Below are 25,468 nucleotides of genomic sequence, written 5' to 3' on the forward strand. Positions count from 1 at the left end.
GTAGCCTTTCCCTTGTCCAGGGGATCTTCCCAACCCAGGAATCAAACCCAGGTTTCCCGCATTGCAGGTGGCTTCTTTACCAGCTGAGTCACCAGGGAAGCCCTTTCATTCCCTGGTCAGGGGACTGAGATCCCAAAAGCTGCTTGGCATGGCCAAAAAAAAGAGAAGAAGAATACAAACGAACTTATTAACAAATCAAAACAGACTCAGAGTCACAGAAAACAAATTTATTGTTTCCAAAGGGGGAGGGGGTACATTAGGAGTATAGGATTAAAAGATGCACATAACCATACATAAAATAGATTTTAAAAAACCCTCAAGAACTTAATGTATAGCACAGGGGAAAATATTCAGTATCTTGTAATAATCTGTAATGAAAAAATTAAAAAGAACAGATATATACAGAGATACATGATAACTGAAACATTTTGCTGTATATCTGAAACAAATACAATATTGTAAATCAACTGTACTTCAATTAAAGAAGCAAGCAAAAGAAGTCACTGGCTAATTACGATAAGCTGCTGAGATCAAAGGTGAGTTGAAGCTGGAGAAGTAGGGCTAGAGACCACCACCAGGGGGAGACTCTTCTTGCTGGGGCATCAGACCTTGGTGAGGGTGATAGAGGAGCCCCTGCTACTTCTCCTGGATTCCAACAATCCTGACTCTTTGACTTTCTCTCATCTTCTACCCGTTCATGTTCCTGGTCTTTCATTGCTAGTTCCCCTGCTGCTGCTGCTGCTAAGTCACTTCAGTCATGTCCGACTCTGTGCGACCCCATAGATGGCAGCCCACCAGGCTCGCCCGTCCCTGGGTTTCTCCAGGCAAGAACACTAGACTGGGTTGCCATTTCCTTCTCCAATGCATGAGAGTGAAAAGTGAAAGTGAGGTCGCTCAGTCCTGTCCGACTCCCAGCGACCCCATGGACTGCAGCCTACCAGGCTCCTCCATCCACGGGATTTTCCAGGCAAGAGTACTGGAGTGGGGTCCCTGCCTCTCCCTTTATTCTGCCCCCAGTGACTTCTTTAGTTCAAAATAAGTGGTTTCTGATGGGAAGGGTTTGGGGGGAGAATGGATACATGTATGTGTATGGCTGAGTCCCTTCACTGTTCACCTGAAAGTATCACAACATTGTTGATCGGCTATTCCTCAATACAAAATAACATTTCATAGTATGAAGGAAGAAAGTGGTCTCTCTCCCCCACCCCCCACCCTTCTCTAGTTCCCCCTCTTCCCTCAATCCAGGCTCCAGGCTCCTTCCTTCACTCTCCCTGAGCCATCACCAACATCCAGCCCTCCCCTGCTGTGCTCAGCTGCAGAAACCCTAAATTCCTGATACTCAGCTCCAAAAATTTTCTCTCCCTCTCCTTTTTTTCTCTAACAAGATACCTCTGCACCTTGACCCATGTTTATCCTGGTTCCTGCACTGTCCTCGGGGTGGCCAAGTCAGGCCCTACTGCAGAAGTTCATACATCTTGTTGAGCTCCTGCAAATTCCTCTCCAGCTCCCTGGCCAACTGCCTCAGGTTTTCAGCAGGTTCTGCCTTTGCACCATTACGCAAGTGCATTGACTCCTTCACTAGGAAGCCCACATCCACCAGGAGGAAGACACCTGTGGTGGCTGCACCCATGATCTGGGCTCCTGTGACAGCTGCCGGAGCCATGGTAACGGAACAGGCCTTCTTTACCAGCCAGGTGCCTGGGACTACGATTTTCCCAGGGCCCAAGTAGTCGCCTACATTGGCTGCAAATTCAGGGTTGTCTTTGCCTGTTTCCATGGCACGCATATTTTTTTGAATGTGTCGCACAGCTTTTGCCAATTTCTCTGTTGTATCAACAATTCAGGGGTTGCTCCTGAGTACCTCTAGGAGCACCTTCCATTTCTTGACGCCAGTTGACATCAGGCTACTGGCTTCAGTTTCGGCTGCTGACCTGCTTGCGTTTTCCTTGTAGCTGGTGGACGCAGTTGTCACAGCAGCTGCTGCTCCCAGCCCTAACCCAGCGGCCGAGAATGCCAGACTGCCCCCCCATCACGGGTGCCAGAGCCAGGCCAAGGAGGGTCCAGGCGCCAGATACAGCGCCAGCGGTGTGGGCCGCCATGTTGGAGACGGTGTGCTCCTTGTGGTTCTTGTCAACCTTGTCTGCGAGCTTGTGGAGCTTTCCCATGCGCTCCTCCAGCTGCTGCTTCACCCGAGGAAACTTCTTCAGAAACCGCCTCCTGTCCAGCTGCCATTCTGTGAGCGTTTCCTGGTCCTTCCCTATCAAGTCTCCTTTCAATTCGTTTAGATATTTGTGTAGTGCAACCACGTCTTTCCTATAACAATGAAGGTCAAGGGATTAGAAAGGCAGTTTGCTTGTCTGCAAAATAGGTTCCATAATGTCTATTCTGCATAAATATGGATTTAGCATTATAAATTTATTAGAAAAGAATTTTAAAAATGTAAAATTTTCTCTTTCAACACAGGTTTTGTACCTTTTAGATCCTTCATATACTTATTCAATCCTGAAAAGAAAGAAAGAAAAGAAAGTGAAGTCGTCAGTCGTGTCCGACTCTTTGCGACCCCATGGACTGTGGTCTGCCTGGCTCCTCTGTCCATGGGATTTCCCAGGCAAGAGTACTGGAGACGGTTGCCATTTCCTTCTCCAGGGGATCTTATCGACCCAGGGATTGAACCCAGGTCTCCCGCATTGCGGGCAGACTCTTTACCATCTGAGCCACCAGAGAAGCCCCGTTTAATCCTGGAACAGATAAACAAATGTCACCTTAGGATACTGGTAAGTGAAGAGAGGTATTTGACGGAATTCCCTGGTGGTCCAGAGTTTAGGACTCTGCACCCTTACTGCCCAGGATGTGACTCAATCCCTGATTGTGAAACTAGGATCCCACAAACCATGTGGCTCATCCAAAAAGAAAAAATAGATGGTAAAGACGCCTCAGAGACAGGTCAACATCATCACTTCCAAAGAGTTGGTAAGCTGGGAACTCCACAAATAAAGAAGAGTGGGATTGGAGCAGAAAACTTGTATTCAAGGGCCTCAGTGTATAGTGAGGAGTCAACATTTCTTTGCCCTTGGCTACAGGGAAGTAGTCCCTAAGCCCTAGAATATTCTGGCTGATATGAATGTCCTAGTCTGCCTGGGCCTCTTGCCACTGGACAGTCTGATGAGATGTATGATGGGGCCTCTGGGTCATGTGGTACCAGTTCTGACCTCTGAAGGAGCCGGACTCTAGGAATTAGTCTGACCTCTGGGAGGCTCTGGAGACCACAAGTCAGGATAATTTGTTTTTAAATGGGTGTGTGTCCCTGGCAGGCAGTGTTCCGTGTGACCTGCCACTCACTGAGTTCCAGAACAATGATGCATCCTGGGGACAACTGAAGCTTCGGGTGTGAAATCCACCCAGACTCTGCCCTGTGACTGATGGAAACCCACAGGCTTCCCGTAATACACTGGGATCAGGATGGCTCTCAGTGAGTCCTGTCTGCTCTATAGGGAATTCTCAAACCTGAGGGTGTTTTTTGGGATCCCCTAAATTTACCATTGGTTCAAATGAAAGCATAGTCCTGGGCACTGTGCCCTCACCCTTTGCAGATTGGCTGTCTCTGTGACTTAGAATTTGTAGAAAAAACAACAACAACCCCAAAGTCAGAACTAGAAGGCACCATATCAGTCATGTAGTCTACCATCTGCTGTCTTCTAAGGCTTGTGCCCTTGACCTTACCAGCAGAAGGTCCCTAAGTCCATCCACTGCCCCAACTGCCTGGAAATCAGGAGATGTGTTGCTGGTTCCCCTGGTCTCTGCAGCCCACCTCACTGACTCCTGACCCAGCACCCAGCACCTCTGACCTCTCAGGGGTCATATGTTAATTTGTGACAGCCTAATGAGCCTGCCGGAGAAGGCAATGGCACCCCACTCCAGTACTTTTGCCTAGAAGATCCCATGGACGGAGGAGCCTGGTAGGCTGCAGTCCATGGGGTTGCTAGAATCAGACACGACTAAGCGACTTCACTTTCGCTTTTCACTTTCATGCATTGGAGAAGGAAATGGCAACCCACTCCAGTGTTCTTGCCTGGAGAATACCAGGGACGGGGGAGCCTGGTGGGCTGCCATCTATGGGGTCGCACAGAGTCGGACACGACTGAAGTGACTTAGCAATGAGCCTGCACCCCAAGGTCATGTGGAACTTTGTGGATCCTCTAAAGATTCAAGAGACGTGAAGAAACATCCATCTGAATGGCTGAGCCTGAAGAGACCAGTACTTGCACAGCTGGTGGAGGAAGTGTTTTCCTCTTCAGTGGGGATGCATGAGGCTCCTCAGAATTCCTCAAATGACACATAATCACAGCCACTCACTGTGACCCTGGAGGGCTCACTGAGCCATGTGGCCTTCCACTGTCAGGGTGTCTCCATGTAAATTAGAAGAGGGTCCCAGATGGAGTGAGGAGCCAGGTCCCAGGCAGGGTGTGCAGACATAGTCACCCAGGGCTCTCTAGTCCAGCATGAGAGGATCCCGTCAGGGAGGGAAGAAATGCCCCTCCTCCCACTCACGGGACCTCTGTTAGAGTCACAGCCCCTTCAGTTCTGTGTCCTTAGGGCCCACCCTCCTCACTCTAGTCCTGGTCCTGCTGCCCAAGCCTGCCTACTAGTCTTCCAACCTGGACTTTCTGCTCCACCCTGACCCTGGGTCTGATCCTGGTTCAGGCCTCCCTGGTCCTTGCTTCCCCACCTCTGACCCTATAGTTCACTCTGAGGCCATGAACATAGTCCATCAGACTAAATTGCTATTCCCATTGGACAGAGGCAAGTCTGAGACTCTAACATATAAGCACAGAGCCCCAGAGTTGGGCAGCGCTAGATCCAGGATCCCACCAGCTCCAACCAGTTCCTCTCTAGCCTTTCTGCCTTATGGGCCAGCAGGATCCTGCTGATTGGTTTGATACAATTGTTTGGTACAGTTCCTAAGATGGGGAATAGAAAGGCTCTAGGCAGAAGCCTGAGTAATACAAACGATGGCATCAGGATGTTCTGACTTGCCCCAAAGGAAATTCTGCTTGATTTTCATCACCAGAAAGAAGACTCTTGACCCCTGTCTTTTCCCAACAAGTTTTAAAAATGTTAATATTGACCGAACACCTACTCTGTGTCAGTCAGTATGGGATGTTCGTTGCATGCATAATCTCAGTGTCCTCACAATTTAACTGAACAGATGAAGAAACTAAAGCAGAGAGTAGTTCCGTAACACGTCCAAGGTCACATAACCTGCCCCTTCCTTGCAGGTTTCATCTTTTCTCCATTCAAGGTTGTTCACTGCCAGCAAATGACATGGAGGAAACATTCCTCATGAGATGCTGAGAAGGAACGTCCTCAGCCCCACCATATGGTCCTGCTTGGGGAGGTGTGCCTGCCAGGAGGAAACTAGCCTGGTGCTTCGGCGTGTGGGTGACCTTCCTGACACATCTGTGCAGGTTACCTGGACAAACTAGCCTCAGCCTCAATTTTATTCAGGAATTCAGTCAGCAGGAGTAGCAGTTCCTCTCTGCTCAGTTTGTCCCAGAGATACTCAGCGACATACTCAAAAAAGATCTCAGTATCTAGATGAAAGGAAAGGGAATAAGGTTAGAACTTGTGAAGTGAAAAAGGGAAAGCGTTTGTCGCCCAGCGGTCTTTGATTTTTTGGGACCGCGTGGACTGTAGCCCGCCAGGCTCCTCTGTCCATGGAATTCTTCAGGCAAAAATACTGGAGTGGGTATCCATTCCCTCCTCCAGGGGATCTTCCCGACCCAGGGATCAAATACAGGCCTCCTCTGTTGCAGGCAGATTCTTTACTGTCTGAGTCACCAGGAAAGCCCAGAAAAATGTGTGGTGGATAATAAATGGTATTGAGTAGCTTTTTTTTTTTTTTTAACCCTGTGGAATCTGAGGGAGGGCTTGCAGATTTTGATTTTCCAGCCTAGAACAGGTATCTAGATCACTATGGTGACAGGACAGAAGTTGGTGAGAGCTATTTGAGTTTTTGAATTTGGTGGACCCGAAGTGCTGAAACTCCATTTGGATGTTGCTGTATCAATTCTGAAAGACCACCAGGTTCTAACAAAGTCCAAGCATGTGGTATAAACCCAGTGGATGCATATATCCGCTCTGGCACTCACAGTATAAAATTATTTCTACCTTATACTCCTAGCTGAGATGTGGCTGGGATAGTAGAACTGCTGGAGAGAATATATCTGCTTTCAAGAAAGGTGACATTCACTACCAGGACGATCTCTGGGGGCTACACCAAGTTTGCTCTGGCAGCCCATCACACTATTCACACGTTGCCAGAAAAACTGGACTTTAAACAAGAAGCTACCATCAGCATCTCATGTTTTACTGCTATCGAGTCTGCTCCCCAGTGTCCGTGTGAAAGCTGGAGAAAGTGTTCTTGGGCAGGTGGAGGAGCTGGAAGAGCAGCATGGCAAATGGTTAGAGCTTATGGCTTAAAGATTTTGGGCACAGCTACTACTGAGGAAGGACAAAAGATTGCTTTCCAAAATGGAGCCCACGAAGTGTTTAATCACAAAGAAGCTAATAATATTGATAAAACTAAGAAATCTGTTGGTGAAAAAAGAGTTGACGTGATTATTGAAATGTTTGCTAATGTCAAACTTAGTGAAGATTTAAATTTTTTGTCACGTGGAGGACGAGTAATAGTTGTTGGCCGCAGAGGTCCTATTGAAATAAACCCACAGGATCCATGACAAAGGAATATAGCACAAAAGGAGTAACTCTCCATTCATCCTCCAAGGAGGGATGTCAGCAGTTTGCAAGCAGCCCTCCAAGCTGGAATGGAAATTGGTTGGTTGAGACCAGTAATAGGCCTTGGGTATTCACTGGAGAAGGCAGCCCAGGCTCATGAAAATATCATTCATAGCTGTGGGGCTATGGGAAAATGATTCTTCTCTTAAAATGATTAATCCTTGCATTGATTTCCTGTGTAATGAGAGGTTTCTTACCTCAGTTTTGAGTACACTGTGTTTGCTTTGCTTAGCATTCATTTGATTCAGTGAGTTTCTTCTATTTAAAAAAATATTTCTTTTTAGCAATCATAGGCATTGGAGTGTAGTTTATTTTATAGCTGGCAATATTCTTTATGCCTTCGACCTCTCATCAGGGAGTCATCATAGTGGGAAATAGGATGTTAGTGGTCACTTGGCATTGGAGGACATTGCAGAAATTCCTAACCGATGCTTATCATTAATTCCATACTTTTGACTAAAACATGCTAATTTAAAAGAGGACTGCTTGATTTCCAAGCCTACTTCTCCTTATAAAGTTTCTTTAGTCTCTGATTAGCCCACAACTATATTGGACTCTTTGACGATTCTCTGAACTAAATAAGACCTCTTTTCCAAACTAATCTCATCTATAGCTACAAGTCTCTCAGAGGGGCAAGATAAACAATGTCCAGAGAAATCTGTTAGCTTTCCAATTTTCCCCAATATTTTATGCTCTTCACTAGGTTAAGGATTGATTACCAGTGATCCATGTACTCTGTGAGGACAGCAGCCTTATCTCTGGGATGATATGATACTAGGAGCACAGTTGGGCTTCCTAGGTGGCGCTGGTGGTAAAGAACCTGCCTGACAGTGCAGAAGATGTAGGAGATGCGGGTTGGATCCCTGGGTCGGGAAGATCCCCTGGAGAAGGGAATGGCAACCCACTCCAGTATTCTTGCCTGGAGAATTCCATGGGCAGAGGACGCTGATGGGTTATAGTCCATGGGGTCACAAAGAGTGAGACGTGACTGAAAGGACTTAGCACATCCTTTGCATTGTTTCCAAATATATATGTATTGATTGGTTCAAATTCAAAGTAAATTTAAAATTATTTCTTTGTGCGACAGGGACCATATATTTTTGTTTAAATTAATAAACAAATTTGATGCCTTAAGGATGATCTGCTTTGGTTATCATAACATGGTATCTGCAATAAATTCTACAGCACATTAAAAAAAATGGTATTTAGTACATATTAGTTAAAATTCATTTTCTTGAGCAGCGATCACCTGGGCACTCTTGGCAGAGTAACCTGGGGTTATGGATGGAATTGTTTTCCCTCCACCCCCCAATTCATATGTTGAAGATCTAACCCCCTGGTGACTATATTTGAAGACTGGGCCTTTAAGGAGGTAATTATGGTAAAATGAGGTCATAAGTGTGGGGCCCTAATCCAATAAGTTAAATGTCTTTATTAGAAAAGAAGACACCAGAGTCTCTCTCTATTCCTTCCCTCTCCCCCAGAGGAAAGGCCATGTGAGGACAGAGAGAAAAGGCAGTTAGAATTTACACAACAGGTGGAGAGGTCTCACCAGAAACCACCACTACCTTGATTTTGGACTTCCAAACCTCCAGAAATAATGATCTAATCCTGGAATTTAGGTGTCTTCAGGAATCTACAATTTTAAACCTTCAGAAAGAGAAGGAGGGCTTCCCAGGAGATGCAGTGGTAAAAATTCGCCTGCCAATGCAGGAAGGAGATGCAAGAGTCATGCGTTAGATCCTTGGGTTGGAAATATCCTCTGGAGTAGGAGATGGCAACCCACTCCAGCATTCTTGCCTGGAAAATCCCAAGAACAGAGGAGCCTGGCAGACAACAGTCCATGAGGCCATAAAGATTTGGACACAACTGAACAACTGAGCCCCCCACACACACACAAAGAGAAGGAATACAAGGGATGTGTTTTGTTAGTTACTACTTGTAGCAGAGACTGGCAGCACCCATAAATGACTGCTTTCATGTTTTGGCAGTGAAACAAAAGAATATTCACATTAAATGCGATAAAGAATGTAATGACAATAAATAGCTTCAGATCAGTACAGAGCAAGACCACTGCTCAAATGAGTTACCAAAATCCCTGTGTGATTTCAGGGATCAAGAGGTTATGGAATTGCTCAGTGTTAGTTGCTCAGTCCTGTCTAACTCTTTGTGACCCCATGGACAGTAGCCTTCAAGTCTCCCCTATCCCTGAAATTCTCCTGGCAAGAATACTGGAGTGGGTTGCAATTTCCTTCTTCAGAGGATCTTCCCGACCCAGGAATCGAACCTGGGTCTTCTGCATTGCAGGCAGATTCTTTTACCGTCTGAGCCACCACGGAAGCCCAGGGATTATGGAATTGTAGGTAAGACATAGGCAACTAGGATATATATATATATATATATATATATATATATATTATATATATATATGGAGGGTGGGGCTGGGTCACAATGTGAGATGTGTTTCCTGGTACATGCACACACAGATACATTATTCTTATTTCACAGATGAGGAAAGTGAGACTCAGACAGGATAAGGGACAGCCCCAGGCCAGTGAGCAGAAAGCTCAGAGGTGGAATCTAAGCTCAAGTATCAGACACTTCTTGGATATGACTTGAATCCTCCTTATTTTAAACTCCTGTGATTTCTTCACTCTACCATACAGTACACCTAGAGGGACTTTTGCGAGTGATTTTTGGTGGTGAGCACACTGCAGCATATACAGAAGTAGAAACATAATGTTGTATACATGAAACTTATAGAATGTTATAGACCAATGCTACTTAATTTTTAAAAAGGTTTGAAGCCACCTGCCATTGAGTAAGACTACCATGTGAGAGGCTTCATCTTGCTGATCAGAGACACTCAGGATGGGCAGTGAAGGGGTGGAGGCAGATGTGATCCTGTGTAAAACCCCATCACCCCTCCCCTCTTGGTGGGAGGTGGCAAAAGTCAGACTGGGGTTCAGTTCAGTGTCCACTGATCCTTGCAGAGTGGCTGGGCAGGTGGCAGGGCAAGAGCTGGATGGAAGGTGTCTGTGGTGATGCCCCAGGGTCTTGGAGCAGGAGGAGGCTCAAGCCAAGGGAGAGGGCAGGAGGAGCTCCAGGGATGCTGGGGGACCCCCCCTTGCTGCCCTGCCTGGCCTTGGGGACTCCCTCTGCTGTCCCCCTCACCATGGGCTATCCTGGCCTCACTTCTGAGTCACTTGCTAGAGGGCAGTGGGGGAGGAAGTGAGCACCTAGCAAGTGGCTCCCCAAGGAGAGGGCTGGAAAGAGGCTCTGTGGACACACTCCCGTTGGGGTACTCCACATGGCCCCCCTGAGGGGCTCCAGGATGCTTATCCATCCTCTTCTTGGTTCTTGATTCCTCTGTAGGTTAACTCTGCCTGGAGGAACCACCCTCAATTCTGGGTCACATGTAGGAACTGGCCAGAAAAGAGGCAGCTGCCTACCTGAGCAGTCTCCGAGGTTTTCTGAGCTCATGATGGCAGCAGCGGGGTCTCAGAGATCTCCTGTCAGCTCCTTGTCTGCATCAGGCTGGAAGGAGGTGTGACCTCACCCTTGGGGAACATAAAACAGATTGTGGGCTCGATCACGAGTCAGCAGTGCCTGCAGGGAGCAGGGGGTGGTGAGGTCTCTGGTGAGTTCCCCTGGGCCGGCCACCAGTGCCACGGGGAGTTTAACGCACTGTGGTTCTCTGTCCCCTGGGCTCTGCAGGTCACTAGTTAAGGAAAGTTACTCATCCCCACCCACACACACTCCCCCCAAGTCAGAGTCCTGCTCTCCTGTTGGGGCACAGGGAGAAGGTAATCAGACAGGGGACACCCATCTGCAAAGTTAGCAGAGCAATAAAACCAGAGACAAGACCAGATAGGAAGGAATAATCTGGAAATTACGTGAGGCCAGGAACACTTGTGTTTACTAATTGGTAATAACTAATATTGATCCATTGTCTAGATTTGCAGGCTCCTGAAGCTCACCTGAACTTACATCAGCCGAAGTTTTCAAGCTGATTCCAGAACCTGGGCTTGTACCCAGTCTTTCTGATCTAAATCCCAGGTTTGTGATGATTATGCTCTACTCCCTTTAATATACAAAGATATTTATTTGTGGATATATGTTTATCAGTTAAATGAGTGCTTTCATTCCAAAATAATGTCTTGCTCTCTGTGCTTAATTCTCTGCCTTGATAAAGTTGCTGGTGATACAGCTCCCACAGTCCACGCCCTCCTTGCTTCTGCAAGAGCCTTTATCCCACAAAGGCCTGGAGTCCCATCGCCCCCACCCCACTTCCTGTATCCCTGCCCTGAGTGGCTGAGGACCCCAATGGTGCTCTGTCCCTCTGCTGTCCTCCCCTGACTACTGGACTTTAGGTTGTTTCTAATTCCTTATGCAAATAATAGTGTAAAGAACATTCTCCTTGTATAAAACTATGTTTGAGACTGTTCCCTTAAGCTATATCTAAGAGTGGGATATAGCTAGATAGCTATCTAGGATGTAGGATATAGAATCTAGGATATAGCTATCTAGGCTAGACCATAAGGCATCAGCACCTAAAAAATATTCATACCTAGAGACACACTGTTATGCAAAGAAATTGCAGCAATTTATGCTCACACTCATGATATATAAGGGCATCCATCCTTTCAGACTTTCCCATTCTCAGTGTTCCTCAAAAAAAAGAGCAGTTCAGATTTTTATATATAAAAAATCTATTTTGGTTCTGCTTGTGATTATCTTGCCATGGGAGATGAGGAAGGAAAGCAAATGTTGATGACATTTAACTACTGTTTGAAGAAAGCAAAAGAGCCTTTGTCAACTACTCCTCCTGAGACCTGCCTGAAATGACAGTAGAGATACTTACAGTTATAATACCAGCTACTGATAAGAGTGATTTGTGTTTGCGGTCTTTGCTTTGCAATGGTATTTGCTCTAAAACTTTACAAATGACAATTTGTATTTTATTCTATTAGCCTTTGAGAGGTGTAGCATTATATCCTCATTTACAAATAAGGAAGCTGAAATACAGATGTTACATGACTCACCCAAGGTCTTGCCCCTGGAACAGCTCCACCCGACAATCTGGGCTCAAGAACCCATAGCCTGCCTCTCCTCCCTCTGCTGCTAATAAAAACAAGCATGGGGGCAACGGGAGACCAGAGGCTTCAACAAATGTCTGAAGACTCACTGGACGGAGAAGTGATAGCTGAGTGAAGAGGAGCGCAGTGGAGGGAGAGAAACAGGGAGCGTTCACAGGAGAGAAGAACGGTCTGCTGGGCAAAGCCCCAGAGGGAGCAAGATGAGAGGGAGGAAGAGGGGAGAGCAGGGAGCAAGTTTACCAACATCATGGCCCATCCCATATTCACAGTAGCCTTCACTCTTCACCAGACTTTTCAGAAAGCTACTTGAGAATGAGTTGCAGGAAAAAAATAGATTATGTGCTTGTTTAATTATGGAGGAAGGTAAAGGATACCCATGAGAGAGATTAGACGTGGGATGCAGGAATCAGGAACATCAACCCAGAGGAAAGGGAATCCAAGGATCCCAGCTGGGCACGCAGCAGAACTAGAGAGAAACCAGTTCAGAATGGGATAAAAAGTCCAGAGTCTTTGGGGAAAGGGGACTCAGTATCACATGAGGCACAGTTGGAAAGAAATGGAAAAAATGTTGAAGATAAACAGTACAAGGGGTGAAAATGAAGCCAATTAGAAACATCAGGAAAAACTAAAGCTATGCCAAAAATCATGTGCAGCTATAAGGTACAAAACATACTAAATAACTAAATAACTAAATAAAATAAATAAAAATAAAAAACTAAATAAATAAAAAACATACTAAAATAACACAAAAATCTAAATTCTAAACTCATGTCCATTGAGTTGGTGGTGCCATCCAACCATCTCATCCTCCGTCATCCCTTCTTCTCCTGCCCTCAATCTGTCCCAGCATCAGGGTCTTTTCAAATGAGTCAGCTCTCCACATCAGGTGGCCAAAGTATTGGAGTTCCAGCTTCAACATCAGTCCTTCCAATGAACACCCAGGACTGATCTCCTTTAGGATGGACTGGTTGGATCTCCTTGCAGTCCTACAGACTCTCAAGAGTCTTCTCCAACATCACAGTTGAAAAGCATCAATTTTTCAGCGCTCAACTTTCTTTACAGTCCAACTCTCACATCCATGCATGACTACTGGAAAAACCATAGCCTTGACTAGATGGACCTTTGTTGGCAAAGTAATGTCTCTGCTTTTTAATATGCTGTCTAGGTTGGTCATAACTTTCCTTCCAAGAAGTAAGCGTCTTTTAATTTCATGGCTGCAATCACCATCTGTAGTGATTTTGGAGCCCAGAAAAATAAAGTCGACCGCAGTTTCCACTGTTTCCCCATCTATTTGCCATGAAGTGATGGGACCAGATGCCATGATCTTAGTTTTCTGAATGTTGAGATTTAAGCCAACTTTTTCACTCTCCTCTTTTACTTTCATCAAAGGTTTTTTAGTTCCTCTTCACTTTCTGCCATAAGGGTGGTGTCATCTGCATATCTGAGGTTATGGATATTTCTCCCAGCAATCTTAATTCAAGCTTGTGCTTCTTCAGCCCAGAATTTCTCATGATGTACTCTGCATAGAAGTTAAATAAGCAGGGTGACAATATACAGCCTTAGTATATTTGTATATCTGAAAAGTACAGCTTTCCGGATTTGGAACCAGTCTGTTGTTTCATGTTAAGTTCTAACTGTTTCTTCCTGACCAGAATTTTCAGGAGGCAGGTCAAGTGGTCTGGTATTCCCATCTCTTGAAGAATTTTCCAGTTTGTTGTGATCCACACAGTCAAAATCTTTGGCATAGTCAATAAAGCAGAAGTAGATGTTTTTCTGGAACTCTCTTGCTTTTTCAATGATCCAACAGATGTTGGCAATTTGATCTCTGGTTTCTCTGCCTTTTCTAAATCCAGCTTGAACATCTGGAGGTTCGTGGTTCATGTACTGTTGAAGCCTGGCTTGGAGAATTTTGAGCGTTGCTTTGCTAGCATGAGAGATGACTGCAATTGTGCGGTAGTTTGAACGTTCCTTTGCATTGCCTTTCTTCGAGATTGCAATGAAAACCGACCTTTTCCAGTCCAGTATGAAAAGGCAAAATACAGGACACTGAAAGATGAACTCCCCAGGTCGGTAGGTGCCCAATATGCTACTGGAGATCAGTGGAGAAATAACTCCAGAAAGAATTAAGAGATGGAGCCAAAGCAACAACACCACCCAGTTGTGGATGTGACGGGTGATGGAAATAAAGTGTGATGCTGTAAAGAGCGATATTGCGTAGGAACCTGGAAGTAGGGTTTATGAATCAAGGCACATTGTAAGTGGTCAAACAGGAGATGGCAAGAGTGAATATCGATATTTTATGAATCAGCGAACTAAAATGGACTGGAATGGGTGAATTTAACTCAGAGGACCATTATATCTACTACTGTGGGCAAGAATCCTTTAGAAGAAATGAGTAGCCATCATAGTCCACAAGAGTCTGAAATGCAGTACTCTGCTTTTTAATATGCTGTCTGGTTTGGTCATAACTTTTCTTCCAAGGAGGAAGCGTCTTGTAATTTCATGGCTGCAGTCACCATCTGCAGTGATTTTGGAGCCCAAAAAAATAAAGTCGACCGCAGTTTCCACTGTTTCCCCATCTATTTGCCATGAAGTGATGGGACCAGATGCCATGATCTTAGTTTTCTGAATGTTGAGATTTAAGCCAACTTTTTCACTCTCCTCTTTTACTTTCATCAAAGGTTTTTTAGTTCCTCTTCACTTTCTGCCATAAGGGTGGTGTCATCTGCATATCTGAGGCTATTGATATTTCTCCCAGCAATCTTTATTCCAACTGAGCTTTATCCAGCCTAGCATTTCCCATGGTGTACTCTGCTTATAAGTTAAATAAGCAGTTAAATAAAAACTAAAGAGATCTCTTGATGAAAGTGAAAGAGGAGAGTGGAAAAGTTGGCTTAAAACTCAACATTCAGAAAACTAAGATCATGGCATCTGGTCCCATCACTTCATGGCAAGTAGATGGGGAAACAGTGGAAACAGTGACAGATTTCATTTTCTTGGGCTCCAAAATCACTGCAGATGGTGACTGCAGCCATGAAATTAAAAGATGCTTCCTCCTTGGAAGAAAAGTATGACCAAACTAGACAGCATATTAAAAAGCAGAGACATTACTTTGCCAACAAAGGTCCGTCTAGGCAAAGATATGGTTTTTCCAGTAGTCATGCATGGATGTGAGAGTTGGACTACAAAGAAAGCTGAGCGCTGAAGAACTGATTCTTTTGAACTGTGGTGTTGGAGAAGACTCTTCAGAGTTCGTTGGACTAAAAGGAGATCCAACCAGTCCATGCTAAAGCAAATCAATCCTGATTATTCATTGGAAGGACTGATGCTGAAGCTGAAACTCCAATACTTTGATTACCTGATGCAAAGAACTGATTCATTGGAAAAGATCCTGATTCTGGGAAAGATTGAAGGCAGGAGGAAAAGGGAACGACAGAGGATGAGATGTTTGGATGGCATCACCGACTCAGTGACATGAGTTTGAGTGAACTCTGGGAGTTGGCGATGGACAGGGAGGCCTGGTGTGCTGCAGTCCATGGGGTCGCAAAGAGTTGGACATGACTGAGTGACTGAAGTGAACTGAACTGAAGCAGGGTGACAGTATACAGCCTTAAAGTACTGCTTTCCAATTTTGAACCAGTCCATTGTTCCACGTCCGGTTCTAACTGCTGCTTCTTCACTTGCATACAGGTTTCTCAGGAGGCAGGTAAGGTAATAATAATTTTGAATAATTGAATAATTATTTTTGAATAATCTAAAGATTTTCCACAGATTGCTGTGTTCCACACAGTCAAAGGCTTTAGCATAGTCAATGAAGCAGAAGTAGATGTTTTACTGGAATTCTGGAATTCTCTATGACTTAAAAGATGTTGGTAATTTGATCTCTGGTGCCTCTCCGCCTTTTATAAATCCAGCTTGTACATCTGAAAGTTCTTGGCTCATGTACTGCTGAAGCCTAGCTTGAAGGGTTTGAACATTACCTTGCTAGCATGTGATATGAGTACAGTTATGTAGTCGTTTGAACATTCTTTGACATTGCTCTTCTTTGGGATTGGAATGGAAACTGATCTTTTTCAGTCCTGTGGCTACTGCTGAGTTTTCCAGGTTTGTTGACATATTGAGTACAGCACTTAGCAGCAGCATCTTTTAGGATTTGAACTCGTGAGAGGGTTAACATCAGGTAGGAAGGCCAGGGGTCCCCAAGCAGCAGGAAGAAATAAACTGCAAGTGGCAGATGTTTTTTTTATTCTTTAACACAAAATTAAAGGAGGCTCCTCTAATCATGTGTTGCCATGAGGACACTTGGTTCTGAACTTAGTGTCAGAACTTAACCTTGGGCTACTAATGGCTCAGCAAGCCAATGCGTTTTTCTCTTGGAAATGTGTTCCTTAAGCTATGCTAACCAAACTATGTATTTGCTTTGGAATCTGCTTTTCTTCACATTGATTCCCCCTAAGACTAACCTTTTCTCAAACTTTGAGCTGATAATGGCTCAGCAAACCAGTATGTCTTACTAATGGCAATATTTTTCTTAAGCTATATTAATGAGACTATGTATTTGCTTGGAAATCTGCCTTTCTTCAAGATGCATGTCAATTGTTTTATGGCTGGAGATGACTCCCCTTGTGCCATCCTATCTCAAAATGTATGTTGTGGGAGAGGAGCCTGGTGCAACACTCTCTGTCTGAGGCATTTCTTTTATCTGATAGCAGCTTGCTATCAGGTACACAATGCCCTGCTAAAAACTAGCAAGGGGTCACTCTTTCTGCCCTTTCTGATGTCTATGTTAGAAGCTTTCTCTATCCCTTTTACATGTTAATAAAACTTTGCTACACAAAAGCTTCAAGTGATCAAGTGTCATCTCTGGCCCTGGATCGAAATCCTCTCCTCCAGAGGCCAAGAAGCTGGGTGTAGTTAAAGGGTCACAGCCACAACCTTTCAATAGCTCAGCTGGAATTCCATCACCTCCACTAACTTTGTTTGTAGTAATGCTTCCTAAGGCCCACTTCACTTCATACTACAGGATGTCCAGCTCTAGGTGAGTGATCAAACCATTGTGGTTATCTGGGTTAAGACCTTTTTTGTATAGTTCTTCTGTGTATTCTTTTTTTTAATTTAATTTAATTAATTTATTATTTTTTTATCTTCTGTGTATTCTTGCAACCTCTTCTTAATATCTTCTGCTGCTGTTAGGACCATACCACTTCTGTCCTTTATTGTGCCCATTTTTGCGTGAAATATTCTCTTTGGTATCTCTAATTTTCTTGCAGAAATCTCTAGTCTTTCCCAGTCTATGGTCTCCTCTTTTTTTTTTTTTTTTGCATGGTTTGGTTAAGAAAGCTTTATATCTCTTTTCTGTTTTTTGGAACTCTGCACTCAGATGGGTGTATCTTTGCTTTTCTCCTTTGTCTTTTGCTTCTCTTCTTTTCACAGCTATTTGTAAGTTCTCCTCAGACAACTAGTTCCCTTTTTTGCATTTCTTTTTCTTGGGGATGGTTTTCATCACTGCCTCCTGTACAATGTTATGAACCTCCATCCATAGCTCTTCAGAGAGTCGTCTATCAGATCTAACCCCTTGAATCTACTTGTCACTTTCACTGTATAATTGTAAGTAAGGGATTTGATTTAGGTCATATCTGAATGGCCTAGTGGTTTTCCCTACTCTTTTCAACTTAAGTCCGAATTTTGCAATAAGGAGCTCATGATCTGAGCCCCAGTCAGCTCCAGGTCTTGTTTTTGCTGACTGTATAGAGCTTCTCCATCTTCAGCTGCAAAGAATATAATCAATCTGATTTCAGTGAAATGTTACCTGTCCTTGGAGGGCCAGCTCCGAAGCCTTCTTCCTCTACTGCCTCCCCCCACTTTCTCTCCAGGCAAGATTCCCCTGGAATCTTGCACTTCCCTGATTGTGACTCTGTTTGTGTTGAGTTTCTTCAGCTCCCAGCACTGGGCAGGGGCCCTTTCTCTTCTCTGCTCTTCCTCCTGCTCCAGAGCCTCCAGGGCACCCTCCAACCTCCTGAACACAGTCTGGCTAAAACACGAGGTGTGGGACCTGTTACTGGGACATGAAACAACCAGCTTCTTGAAGACACAGCACAACCCTTGTTTTCCCTATGGTGCAGTAATTCTATTTGCTTTCCTTGTCTGTCTGGACGAAAAGCTCTTTCTGACAGACTCTGCTATCAGATTTCTGAGCATTTCCATTTACAGGCATTCCCCTGAAGAAGGAATTCATAAGGCCTGGACTCCATCTTAGGCCTGTTCTCCATCTTAGGCCTGTTCATGCTGAGCATGCTCATCCACCTTTCCAATGGACTCTGAACTCTGTGTTTAGTGCCTATGAAAACAACAACAGAAGGATAAGACCCCCTCAAGACAGGAGAACCTTGAAGATCATATCTAGGTTACTCATCGCCTAAGAGAAAACATACACGAATCACCCCTTCCTCCAGACAGGCCATAAATTTTTGTGTATCTATCGGAATGTAACCTCGGGTTTATTGATTATTGGCTAATTGTTTGCCTGTTTGAGCACATGAGCACATAGCACGTGAATGATGGGATTATTGGGATTGTATTTTCCTTGGTTTATGTAAGTCTCAAGGAATTTGGAGTGGTGGGTTCAGACACATACATATGGGGTATAAAAGATTTTCACAAATGCTGGTCGGGGTCCTTGGCTAAAGAGGAGACTCTGCCTTGGGCCCGCCAGTGTAATAAACTGCACTCCGCTATCTGAATTGTCCTTCTGAGTGAGTTTGTTTCCTGGAATGTGTAGCTACAACACCCTAATTTCCAAAACATCACCCTCTGCCAATGAAGTGTGATGTGAGGCCTGTATCCTTTTTCCTCAATGCCATCCTGGTTTAAGAAAAGTTTCCTAGGAACACTACTTTCAGGTAGCAGGAAACACCTGCATTTCCTCATGTCTCCTTACTCTAGTCATGATAGTTTTCTATAAGAAGAAAGATATGGGTTTCAGCTAAAATCTGAAAGATGCTTTACTGCACTGGAGGCTCCTTTGAAGGCATAGAAGAACAGTGTGTTCCTTTTTGACTGCAGTAGGTACCTGTTAAACATGTTCTCTTTAAGGAGAAGAAGAAGGACATAGGCAGGGGGAGAGGGAGTTCAGGACAGCAGGTGAGTAGGAGGGAAAAAAAGGAAGGAAGGGGAAGATAAAAGAGGGAAAAAATAGAGGATGAAGAAGAAACAAAAAGCTTCTAATCAATCAATCAATGAAACCTGAAGGGATGTAAATGTAAACCCAAAAGAAAAAACATACTGGGAGAAAGGAAACAAACTGGAAAAATATTGTTAAGGAAAACTTTCTCACCAACACACAAATCCCAGAAACCATTTGACCTCAAAAATCAAAAATGTCAACGGATACCATAAACTAGATCAGAATATAAGATAAGCGACCTGGAGACAAGGTTTGCAATATATTGAGTAGACAAAGGTGAATATTTCTAACACAGAGAGAAACTACAAACCCACATGTGAAGACTGAAACCAGCTTTTAAGAAATGCGTAAGAGATCTGAAAGGGCTTCCCAGATGGCTCAGACAGTAAAGAATCGGCCTGCATTGCAAGAGATGTGGATTGGATCCCTGGGTTGGGAAGATCCCCTGGAGGAGGAAAATGGCAACCCAATCCAGTATTCTTTCCTAAAAAAATCCATGGACAGAGGAGTGTGGCAGGCTAAAATCCATGGGGTCACAAAGAATCTGTCACGACTAAACTCCTAAGCAGTCACGCATGCACGAGATGTAACAAACAATTCCCAGGGAGGTGATTTGTCCAGGGTCATACAGCTCTCAGAGGGCAAGAGGGCAGAGTGGAAGCCAAGACCAGGCCTTCTGACATGGGTATGTAAGTGGGGAATGGGATTTTACTTTATTTAAACTGATCAAAATATACATTCTATTTTAATCTTTTACTTAATTTTTTAACCTTGAATCCCAGTATGTGGGATCTTAGTTTCCCAACCAGGGACTGAACCCACAACCAATTCAATGGAAGTGTTGCAGGAAGGGGGACCCCTTCCAGGACCCAAAACTGGGCTCTTGTCTAACACTCAGAAATGAATTGTCCGAGGAGACACATGTGCTGACAAAGCAAGAGATTTTATTGGGAAAGGGCACCCAGGTGGAGAGCAGTAGGGTAAGGGAACCCAGGAGAACAGCTCTGCCTCGTGGCTCACAGTTTTACGGTGATGGGGTTAGTTTCTGGGTGGTCTTTGGCCAATCACTGTAGTTCAGAATCTTTCCTGGTGGCGCACGCATCGCTCAGGCAAGATGGATGCTAGCGAGAGGGATTCTGGGAAGTGGACCAACACGCGGTGTCTCCTTTCGACCTTTCCCGAACTCTTCCGGTTGGTGGTGGCTTGAAAGTGAAGTCGCTCAGTTGTGTCCAACTCTTTGCCACCCCACGGACTGTAGCCTAACAAGATCCTCTGTCCATGGGATTTTCCAGGCAAGAGTACTGGAGTGGGTTGCCATTTCCTTCTCCAGGGGATCTTCCCAACCCAGGGATCTAACCCGGGTCTCCCACATTGTAGACAGACGCTTTGCTGTCTAAGCCACCAGGGAAGTCCCAGGAATATGCTTTTAATAACCCCAAAGTTTCTAGGTTTGTCTCTGCTTGTTTAAACACATAGATCTAAGGTCATGCCCCTCTTGTTATACTGACATGTCTACAGTTTGGCTTTTTTATCTTAATGTTGCAAACCCAGCATCATCATGTGGACAAAGTACAGTAAGCCCTCTCACTCTATGAGGGCCATGCTTTGTCCCTGTCAGCCTCGGCACAGCACTCTGGGGGAAGCCTCAAGGTGGCCAGGCCACAGGAGGAGAGAGTCTGATCCCACTACCCTCCTCTACCCACTCAGCTTTCTCTAAATTTCCCAAAGGACTGAGCACCCCCAACACCGCCTTCCTTCTGGGGTCACCGGTCACGTCTCAGGAGTCCACATCCTGAGCTGAGCCAATCTGACCAGGTGTCACCCTCCCTCTGCACTGTTCAGGGGACCAGGTGGTGGGAGGAAGCCGTCAGACACATCTGCTTCCACAACCAGGCTCTGCTCCTGCTTAACCTGCTGCCTCAGCCATGACCTCACCTCTCTGAGCTTCCATTTCCTTCTTCTGTCAACCAATCACAATCATCTTTTCTCAGACATTCATCCTGAGGATGGGGAGGGGGGTGGGGGCCCTACCCGCCTGCTTACCCAGGAATCTTCTCTGGCTGAGTGTGAACAAGATCCAGTTGTTCTGAGCTCTGCAGATGCAGCCACCAGCTGTGCATCTCTGCAATAAACCACACACGTTGTGTCGGTCCAGATACACTTGGAGAAGCAAAAGAGAAAGTGAACGCCCTCACATCTGGATTGCTCAGATTAAATAAACACTCTGCCTACCAGGTCCCACCCTGGGCTAAACCCAGACTGTTGACTCCCTTAGCTAAACAAGCCACGCCTGACATGCCAGGTTCTTATTGACTCAGCACACCTTGCCCTGGGCTCTCCGAAGGAAGACCTGCCACCAACACACTGTGAGCCCCTTTTCCAATCCCTCCCCCTTCCCATGGGCTTCTTCCAGTCCCCTCGACCCTTCTATGCACTCACGCTCACCAGCCTGCCTGCTTTATTCATCTTGATGCCACCAGCACGTGGCACAGTCCTGGAACATAGCAGCTGCTCACCATATACTGGTCATATTCTTGCTGAGAGCCATGTCCATGTGGGTTCAGAGTCCACTGTCCCCTGCTCAGCTCCCACAGTACCTGGGAGAGGGGCCTAAGGCTACCCTTCAGCCACTCTATCCATGCCTCTACCCTCAACACTTGTGATCAGATCCTTCTCGACTTGGCCTTGATGAAAGGTATGGTACAAGTGCCTTTTGTCCCAGTGAGCCACAGGAGGAGGGCTGGCCTTGGCGGTCACCGCCATTAGGTGGACGCCTAAGTTTGCAGGAAGGGCTGAGAGCACACTGCTCTTTTCTCCCCTGGCTCATTTCCACCTGACAACAGATATATTTCTCTCCAAATGGAGGACTTTTACAGGAAGGCTAGTGTCCTGGTGTCACACAAGTGTATGTTCCTCGGTTCTTTGTCTCGTCACAACAAAGATTTGGAGTGATGGACATTAAAGCCCTTGGTGTGTCACGGCTCTTGGGTCTTGGAGAAATCATGTTATAGCTCTTAGGCAAATCAGTGTTACAGCTCTATTTTATTTAGAAGATAGCAGGAGAATCTATCCTCGAAGTGTGAGGGCATGCCAACCCAAAGACTCAAAGAGAAGAAAGTGGAGGAGAGCGCAGGGGAGGGGAGAGAGAGAGAGAGAGAGTGAGAGAGGGAGAGAGAGAGAAAGAGCACACACAAGCAGGAGAGAGAGAGAGAAAGTACTTTGGCTCCTCCTTTTATATGTTTTTTCCTCCCCTGGGCCTGCCCTATGCAAATTGGGCTTAGCCAGGAGTGCTGTTTGTTCTACCTGAAGTCTTCACTCTGGTCCTCGGACCTTCCTTTGTTCTATTTTCGCGGGCTTTTCCCTTCCTTCTCTTTTAGCCACCACCATTTTGGACTCCTTTTCCCAATTCTACCTGGCAACTCAGAAAAGTCTACAAGAGAGAGCCAACCCTTTCCCTTTTTAGTTCCTGAGAAGAGACTCATTGTGGGGAGAGGACTGAGCATGTGCCAGGGTCTGTGCTGGCACCATCCTCACATTTCCTATTTAATTCTCACATCATCTCTAGGAACTGTCAGCTCCACTGTACAGATAAAGAAACTGAGAAGCAAAGATCCCACAGCCTGACAGTCCTGCAGCTGGACTGCTAGTGGACTTTTCTGCTTTGTCCCAAGCAGAAGGGGCTGCAGTTTTCCTGGAACCGTGACCCCTCCTGGAGGCCTGCTTGACCTTCCATCAGGGCTGCTTCATCCCAGGAAATGTCCCTGGGCCATCACGGCCACTTCTTCCCTGCTTTTAGGGGAGGGACATAAGAGTGATGAGTGTTATTTATGAGGACCACACACTACTGTTTGGTCTTACAATCACCCATAATAAAAACCATGAATTTAATTTGATTTTGCAGACAAGGAAGAGGGGTTGGGGGGAGTGGAGTTGGGGAAGGGAGAGGCAGGGAACTTCTTTCAGCAACTCAGGGACTTCTATTTGGCAGGAGAATGTCAGCAGTTTATGTCTTGCAAAAGTCCATTTGTCCAAACACCACACACTCACGCTCTGTCCACAGAGTTCAGAGTTCAGGCTGGAACAGACACCCCTGAGCACAGACTCAGAGGGGTCAGGGGGTAAACGTTCAGCTGCCCTGCCCACTAACCTGCACAAGTCCGCCCCTGACCCCACAGGAGCTGCCGGGACTCAAGGATGCCTCCTCCCTGGAGCTTGGGATCCTCTGGGAGTGACCCCTACAGAAGGGGCTGTACAGGGAGGAACAGTGGGAGGCAGGGGTTTTCTTGGATGGAAAATCTGAGCGCAGTTGCCGGGGTCCAGCCCCGGCTGATCCAGGGTATTCGAAGGAGAGACGGCGTAGGCGAAGATCAGGAAACAATTGCTTAATTAAACGTTAATTAAGGATATAAAGAGTAATAGAATGAGGATAGCTCAGTGAGGAAATTCAGTGGAGAAAAGAGGCTGAAATAAGGATAGCTCAGTGAGGAAATTCAGTGTAGAAAAGAGGCTGAATAATTCAGCCAGAAGGTAAGAGAAAGAACGACATGGTGAGACCAAGTTTCCGTGAACAAGGCCCGCACTTTATTTTTCAAAGTAGTTTTTATACCTTAAGTTATGCATAGAGGATAATGGGGGAAGGGGTAGAGTCATGCAGCAAGCCAGGCTTTCTTCCTGCAAACTTAGCATATGCAAAAGCTTAGGTGATTTGCATCATCTTCTGGCCCGGAGGCCTGTTAACATTTTAAGAAACTTATTTTTCTCTAAAGGTGATTATTCTAAAGTCAGGTGTCAGCCTCCAAAAAGAATTAGATAAAGTTGCATTCCTACAGAGCAAAGGTGTGGTGGGCTATAACAAGAAAAAGAATTAACTCAAGGGTCCAAGGTTACAAACATTAAAGCTACTACTTACACCAATTATATTAATCAATACACTGCCAGGGACACAGCAGGTAAGGGATAAGGAAACTTAGCAGCAAACATTGGCCCAACAAGTGAAAATCCCTTCACCAATACAATTTCTAATCAATCTTTTAACTTCTCAAAAGAATCTATGTTTAGACAGTTTAGAACATCTCATGTCTCTCACAGTTGGGAGGCTCTGAACAATCACATGTGGCTGGAAAAACCTATTCAGGCAGGCTAGAGGATTTCCAAAGGAGTTTGTAGGTTAAACACTGTCACACCCAGGAATTATTAACTGGAGCTGTAAGCTAACTCTTTTTTCAGAGAGAGGTAGTGGGGGACAGCCCCCCGTAAAGTCAGAGGTGTAGGTGAAAGCACAAAGCAGAAAGTAGGCAGACTCTGGTTTTGGGGGTAGATTGCTCGAGAATTTCCAGGGAGACTCCTGAGGCTTGATCCCGCCTTTGCGTATGCCAAGCCTCCTTCCTCATGACCTTTGCCAGGGGTGGAGCTCGCTCCCCGCACGCAGTCACCCCTCCTGCCTGCTCACTTTAAACCTCAGGCAGAAATCCAGGAAGCAAGGGGCAGGGAAAGCACGTGGACCTCCCTGTGGGACACCTGCCGGCATGAGGGTGCCCAGGCCCCACTTCCTCAGTGCCTTCACCACAGGACAGCTGGGGACCCTGAGCTGTGGGTGGGCATCCTGGGACTTACCTCCTGGCCAGGTAGCTCCTGCAGCAGGCCTGGAAGCCGATTATGACATCCGTGATCTTCAGCTCCTGCTCCTGGTGGCCTGGCTCAAGGTGGGCCAGTACGCCGGCCCAGAAGAAGACCTTGCTCTCGCTGATGCAGTACAGGTTGCTGTCGAGCTCAAGGGCTTTGATCTAGAGGAGGAGAGCCGACTGCTAGCCCTCTCCAAGAGGCTACCCCTGCCACCAAGGAACCCTGGAGCAAGGCCAAAGTCGAGGGAGGGCCTAGAGCTAGGGTTGGGCCTACTGCTGTAGGCAGCCTCACCTGGTACAGGGAAATGAGACTGAAAGGAAGCAGGGAAGTGGGCAGGTGGGGTTCAGCAGCACAGGGCAGATAACAAGTCAGACTTGTAGGGAAAGAAAATCCTCGGCTCTGAAAGGACCTTACGTGCAAACATCTCTGCCCACATGCATTTCTAACCACGGTGGCAATGGACATGGGGGTTCAGGCGGCATTACTTTAGATAAATAGAGGAATGGAGTTTCTTTAAACAGGCATTTTAAAGTCATGAGTGGCTTCAACATCCTAAGGAGCCAGAGGAGTCAAGCACGCAAGGCCAAGCAGTGCAGGGCCATGTGGAGGATGGTGGGCGAGGACCAGAGCTGGCTTGGGAGCAGCACTGTGTCAGTATAAGTCTCTTGTCACCAGTTGTCATCGACGGGGAGACTGAGTACAGCCTGGCTCATCACATATCCGAGAGTAACCAACTGTGAGACATTCTGTACAAACAGCACAACATGCT

The 25,468-nt window shown here is 45.8% G+C and overlaps 1 protein-coding gene and 1 pseudogene across 1 annotated transcript in view; one reads left to right on the plus strand and one right to left on the minus strand.

Moving 5' to 3' along the window:
• Positions 1 to 916: 916 nt before the first annotated feature.
• LOC113892658 (apolipoprotein L6-like) overlaps positions 917 to 25,468 on the minus strand; it is a 50,594-nt gene continuing 26,042 nt past the window's right edge. The window contains exons 3-7 of the mRNA XM_027541781.1: positions 24,691 to 24,860; positions 21,121 to 21,199; positions 10,248 to 10,355; positions 5,471 to 5,591; positions 917 to 2,313 (exon numbers count right to left, since the gene is read on the minus strand). Of these exons, the coding sequence (XP_027397582.1) occupies positions 1,914 to 2,313; positions 5,471 to 5,591; positions 10,248 to 10,278 (552 nt within the window). The 5' untranslated portion in view covers positions 10,279 to 10,355; positions 21,121 to 21,199; positions 24,691 to 24,860 and the 3' untranslated portion in view covers positions 917 to 1,913. The remainder of the gene's footprint in view (positions 2,314 to 5,470; positions 5,592 to 10,247; positions 10,356 to 21,120; positions 21,200 to 24,690; positions 24,861 to 25,468) is intronic.
• On the plus strand, positions 5,841 to 7,619 carry LOC113892655 (annotated as a pseudogene).

Source organism: Bos indicus x Bos taurus, chromosome 5 (genome assembly GCF_003369695.1).
Source record: "Bos indicus x Bos taurus breed Angus x Brahman F1 hybrid chromosome 5, Bos_hybrid_MaternalHap_v2.0, whole genome shotgun sequence".
Lineage (NCBI taxonomy): Eukaryota > Metazoa > Chordata > Mammalia > Artiodactyla > Bovidae > Bos > Bos indicus x Bos taurus.